Genomic DNA, 6,560 nt, shown 5'->3' on the forward strand with positions numbered 1-6,560 from the left:
TAAAGATAAAGGTCTGGAAGGTCTGGACAGACAGTCTTTGTACTTCAAAAAGGAGAATTTTTATTTACAAAGACAGACGCAGGAACAGAATGGAAAGGAACAAATTCACACTGACACACTCTCAAGCAGGTAATCACGAATGTGGAGGGAATCGCAACAGGGGGTGAGGTGCACACACACACACACACACACACACACACACACACACACACACACACACACACAATAACTGGGTACAAATGATCAAGGAGTAAACAATACAATGTTTGAACACCCTGATTCTGGACAAACATTGGCTCTTTGGTCTCGGGAGTCCTTAACTAACTACCCTGAAGTAGTGCACAGCTTACCTCAACATCTTCGGAGACTGAGAGAGAGAAAAAAAACAAACATGGAGCACTTTTATACTGCTGGGGGGCTGGGTGGTCCAAAGGTGTTTTAAACGGACCTATGGTAGGTGTGCCCAGGACAAAGGTGCTCGCACAGAGCGATCCGAGTGGTCCAGCAAGGACAAAGGTGTTTACCTAGTCGGGTGGAGCCAAACCTTGATTGACAGTGGTGTCGCTTTCGGTCATGTGCTCAATGGTGTCATCTCAGCCAGAGGGGTCAGTGTTGTCATGGTCACATGACAGCCATGACCTTTTACACTACACATGGTCAGTAGCTACCTGACAAATTATTTATTATTTGTCGGAAGAGCATAGAGCTGTCCTTCCACTTGGGCCATAAATCCAGAACAATAGATTTATTGTCCAAGTCCAAGGCAAAGGGAAATGACTTCTCAAAATTCAGGCGGATAACAGTCTATTTAGCTTAAACTTATGGGACACCAGTCACTTTGGTGTACCACACAGTAACTCTTGACTTGATGGTACAACAGGGTACTATCTGGATCGTCTCTATCTATTTTGTTGACTCAGGTTCATAAGGGATATTGGATGCAATCCAGAGACCAGACAAGGAGAAGGTCATTGTTGCATATATTTTTCATTTGAATGATGATAGGACAATTGCAATAAAAATGAAGTCACATTGATCAGAAATCTTTCAGGGAAAATTAGCTTATCCTCTCATATTTCTAGTCATTACTTATTTTGATTCTGATACCTCAATGTACTACTATTTTCAAATTGAATTACTTTGAATTTTCCAAAATTGTTTGCTTCTGAGTAAGCAAATGTCAGCCAGTGTATCAGCTTGAGCATTGCAGGTTGCCTCAAAACCAATGGGCTGGGGAAGCAAACTGAATTAGGTTTCCTCCCCTGGTTCACATTCAGTGACCACTCCTGGAAGCATGTGTGTCTAGGTGGCTTTGGGATCTTCTATATTACCCGTTCTGTTTTATGAGACTAGAGACTACTGCTGCCCAGGTTCAGAGATTGGCCAGTCATGCAGGGTGTTGACACACTGGGAAACCGTACTCCAGGAGCTGTTTGCATCTTTGGGTCAGGTGGTGGGAGGGTAAGGGTCAAAAACTGAGAGGAAGTAAAAAGAGTCAAACGTAAATTCTAGGCAACAAGGTATGAATAGAGGTTAACAAAAACACAGTTTACTATATGACCATTCGTGACATCTTTCAGCAAAAACCAAAACAAATATTTAAGTTGTTTGTTAAATTTGTTTTTTCTGGCTGCTGTGAGAGGAAACATTGTCATCTGATGGATTGAAATGGTAACTAACTGTGAATAGTACGAGACTTGTCTATTTTGCTTGGCAGTAGTTTCCATGACAAGTTGGGAGTCAAATTGAACCAGAAATGGGAGACACAATGCAAGGTCATAATGGGGTCAGCTTCTGTGGAGATTTCTAAGTGTAAGTAATAGGTCAGGACCACATGGCTTTTTGTACTGAAACATTAACTCTGTTCTTCCCTCCACAGATGCTGCCTGACCTGCTGAATATTTTCAGATCATGTTCCTTTTTTATTACACATTTCAGTGCACTGTGAAGGCAATTTTTCACTGTGTTCAAGAATGAACATACACACACACACACACACACACACACACACACACACACACACACACACACACACACACACACACACACACAGACAGACAGACAGAGAAACACACAGACACCCACACACAGAAACACAGAAGCATACATACACACACACGCATACACACACCTGGTTATACTGTATAGTAAACTCTGTAACCAAACTGAGAAGCAATGCACTATCAAGTGGGCCTACTCAGAGAACCCAACTAATGGCAGACAAATCTGGCTGGTACCTCGCATTACAGTACAGCAATATCAGTTTGGAAGTCTGACTTCTGCAGTTCAGCTACTCATTTCAATCATGTCATGTAATGAAGCTGATGTGGTAAGCCACAGACAATTTCCCATGGGTGAGGGGGGTTGTGGGGAAACAGTGGAAAGAAGGTTATGCTCGACCTGCTCTCTAATGGAGGGTTTCAGACTTGACTTTAACTAAACTAGGTTAAAGCTATCGTCTTCAATCTGTAAACAGCAGTGATCAGGGTTGGTGGGTGTGGGGAGGTGGGGAAGAGGCAAACAAATACATCAAATCAAAATAGTAAAGAGAATTCTGTAAAAACCAATATGTTCTAAACTGGAATCAAAGTTTTCTTTATGCCTTATTCGTATCACCCATTGTAATTATTGAGAATGACCCTTTCTAAATTAGAAATAAATATAAAAGGGCTTTTCTTTGCTTTCTATATTTTAGTTAAACAGATAAATTTAATTCAAGTGAAATAGATCTAAAAAATTGAGCTGTTTGATGTATGCAACTCGACAGCATTTATACATTTAAGCACAATCCCATGAAAGCAGAGCTATGAATGAGAGAGTGGGTGGGTCAGCCTGGATTTCCCCTCTCTAGCAATCAGTATGAAATGTCCCACACCAATGCCCATCAAAGACAAGGGTAGGATTGGTTAATTGAACTGAACCATGAGTGCTTGGACCAACAGTGAAGAAAGAAATTGCCAGATAAGTAATACTAGGTTGATTCTCCCCACGTGAAAATATATTTCTTACCCATCCATGGCAGCTTTGCTTCTGGTATGAGAAATGAAGAATCTTTGAATTCCATAAAAACTGCCTTCCTATACTGAGGAAAGGTTCCGGATGTAAATTGTGGCCTGAACAAAAACAAAATTTATACATTCATTTATGTTCTCCTTTGTTGGGTAATCCTGCATTCTTCATTACAATTAACCAGTGACACTAAAAACATTCCTCAAAGCCAAACAGCAAGGATAGAGGTTTCAGCCAGGTTCTCTCTCCTATTCTGTCTCTCACCACAGATGGTTGACTGTAATCAGGGCTTATGACATGAGTGCGGAACTGCATTTCACCTGCTGTTCCATGCCTTTCAGGAAAGCAATACTTAAATACAGGCTATCTTGGGTTACAAACGCCTGACTTATGGACATCCCTACATATGAAAGAGCTCCCGTAATATTATTAAATTCAAAAGTTTGATGTATGTACATACATTCATTCCTACAAATGGCAGAGCTAATTTCCTCATTCTCTCCTGTTTTAGTAATTGCTTTCTTACTTTCTTATGTGCTTTTGATGCCATTCATTACAATACTGTGGAGGTATGGTTACCATATAGAGTGATTTTTGTGTATTTTCCGACTTATGGACAAAATCAATTTCTGGATGTCTGTAAAATCGGAACCCGCTCATTACCTGGGGATGGCCTGTTTAGCAAACAACTTACTACATTGTTAAAAAGAGGAAGGTATGAGCAAGAGGTTAATAATTAATATATTAATTTACTGCCTTATCATGCACTCCTTGGATGGGCAGAACAGAAATTAGAGCACATGCCTCAACAAGTTATTAAGTCAAGTCAGGATTATTGTCATGTGCACAAGTACGGTGAAGTACAGATACAATGGAAAACTTGCCTGCAGCAGCGTCACAGGCACATAGGTACAGACAACACACAAAATATAAATTATACATAAATTATACAAGACAGTGAAAGAGGGAAAACAGAAGTGTCAATTTGTAAATCAAGCCATTCTTGCTCTGTCCCTAAACTCTGAGGGAAGAATGCTAAATTCAATGACAACTGCCATCTAAACCAGTCGTTCTGTGATATTGGGGAGTATTGTAATTGGTACACCATACTAAAATTGCATGAAAACAAATTTTATCACTTACCTCGCGTTTCCAACTCCACGCCATGATAGGAGATCGCTGTTCCTGTAATCCCAATTAAACTCCACTGCTGCAATGTAGTGCTTCCTAATTATCATTGAGGAGTCCTTGACCAGGCGAGAGACCAAAAGCACATAGAAAGCCAGTACCCTCATTCTGCATTTGGCAATTAATGCCTGCAAAATGGTCCCGTGAGTACTGCAGTTTCCCACTCGTTTGCAAAACACGACTATCACAGCCGATTAAATTTAGGAAGGGTTACAGAAAGTTAAACTCCTTCTTTGAAGAAAGCAAAACAACACCAGGAAGGCAAGTTAATGACAGGAACTCTCAAGGAACATTGGGTCAGCATTTTGGCATTGGTTCAAAATATATTACATTTTGTAATTAACAAGAAATACCCTGGACTTGACTTAACCATCAGGAAGTAACTAATGCTGTACCACTCTCACAATATATCGTATTAAAACTGCAAATGCACTTGTGCTGTGGTAAGGTGGGGAGAATAAATAAAGAAGTGTTTTCAAATATTATTTGATAGTGAAACACAGAAGGAGATTTTGGAGCAGATGCCCAAATGCTTGGTCAAAGAGGTTGGTTTTAAGAAAAATAGATGGGTGGTGTTTTGCTTTATTCAAAGAAGGAGCTTAACTTTCTAACTAACATTATGAATGCCTCCAAGATCTGTTTTGTTTTCATTGTCTCTTTATGACGATTTTATTTTTGAGTTTCTAATATCAGTCGGACCATTGAAGGATGATTCTTGAACTTGAAATAGCAGTTTGATATCGATGTTTTCTGTTAAAATTTCATGCTGCAGATAAAAGGAATAGCAAATGCTGAAACCCTGAAATGAAACAAAAAATGCTGGAAATACTCAGTGGGTCAAGTAGCATTAACTCTGTTCTCTGTGGAGAGGGAAATGAAGTTAATGTGCCTGCAAAATTATTTTTGTATTAATTCAAATGCCAAATATATACAACTGGCCTCTGAGCTGTTTAACAGTTCTTGTATATACTGGTGAGATAGTGTAGTGATGCTATTAGTCTAGCACCCTATAGAAAACAAATTGGATTCTGCAGTCATCAGTAAATGAATGGCCTTTATTGAACTTAAATATCGAAGGCAGAAGGGTGTTTTCAAATGTTATCTGATAGTGAAACATGTAAGGAGATTTTGGAGCAGGTGCCCAAATGCTTTGTCAAAGAGGTTAGTTTTAAGAAAAAATAGACTGGTGTAAGGTTTCTGGGGGAGAATTCCAGACATTAACAGTGACACAATTAAATTCAGGGAACAGAAATGGTAGAGTGCAAGTTCTCATAAGGTTCCAGAACTGTAAGAGATGTGAGAGAGAGGGAGAGGTGAAGGCATGGAGGAATTTGAAATTAAAGGTGAGAATTTTAAAACCAAAATATTACTTATCCAATACAGGTCAGCATGGGTGTACAGTTTGATGCACAAGTTTGGATGGTCTCGAGTTGACCAAGAGTAGGAAAATGGTGATTGTCAAAGAGTCCATCGGAATAAACCAGTTGAAAGGTAACAATCTTGTATTGATAGTTTCAGCAAGAGAAGAGCTGAGTTAAAAATGGAATTGGTGATAATGGGGAAATGGAAATAGGTTGCCTTAGCAGTGCCAGTAATATATGACTCTAAGCTTATCTTGGGGTGAAGTATTGTACTATGACTGTAAACAATCTGGTTCCATTTCAGACAGAAAGTTGCCAAGGGAGGGATGGATTCAACAGTTACTGATCAGAGTTTGTGACAAAGGCCAATGACAACGGAATCCTTCTAAATACGTGGAAGTGTCTGAATGTCAGACAAGAAATCTGGTAGTTTAGACAGTGGAGAGAGATGATGGTGATGTAAAGGTAGAAGCTAATGTTTTTAGGAAGGGCAGAAGAGAAATGTGGTGAGGAAAAATTTATTTGTGCGTGTACCCTGTTTGCATTTTGTACATGGGGAGTAGATTCATGTAATACAGTGGCAGCCTCACATTGTAATTAGTTTCCAAAATCTGGACCCATTGGAGACACTGGGCCAATTGGTGATATTTCTTATGATAAATATGTTAATGGCTTTGCTTTCTAAATTGAAATGTATTGATATTTGTGTAAAATCCTTATTTGTCACATACATAATAATGGAGATCAATACTAATGGGAATAAGTTATCAGTGATGGAGACAATTAGCACCTTGTAGGGAATGAAAATCAGTATGTTCTTCTGTGGACCTTGTAAAGAGCTTATTGGGGTAGATAAATCAATCTCATCTATTATTGAGTGAAAACATAAATATAAATTAGAATTGATGAAGAGACAAATAGAGAAACTGAGTAAATTATATTAATAAAACCACACTACAACATCATTCTAATACTTAAACAATGTAATTTTGCAACTCTCTG

General features: G+C 39.0%; 1 protein-coding gene across 1 annotated transcript in view; it reads right to left on the reverse strand.

Annotated features, from left to right (window-relative positions):
* Positions 1-4,391, reverse strand: part of f8 (coagulation factor VIII, procoagulant component) — a 49,695-nt gene extending 45,304 nt beyond the window's left edge. The window contains exons 1-2 of the mRNA XM_052021690.1: positions 4,153-4,391; positions 3,010-3,113 (exon numbers count right to left, since the gene is read on the reverse strand). Of these exons, the coding sequence (XP_051877650.1) occupies positions 3,010-3,113; positions 4,153-4,304 (256 nt within the window). The 5' untranslated portion in view covers positions 4,305-4,391. The remainder of the gene's footprint in view (positions 1-3,009; positions 3,114-4,152) is intronic.
* Positions 4,392-6,560: the final 2,169 nt, after the last annotated feature.

The sequence above is a fragment of the Pristis pectinata genome, chromosome 8, assembly GCF_009764475.1.
Source record: "Pristis pectinata isolate sPriPec2 chromosome 8, sPriPec2.1.pri, whole genome shotgun sequence".
In the NCBI taxonomy this organism is placed as follows: domain Eukaryota; kingdom Metazoa; phylum Chordata; class Chondrichthyes; order Rhinopristiformes; family Pristidae; genus Pristis; species Pristis pectinata.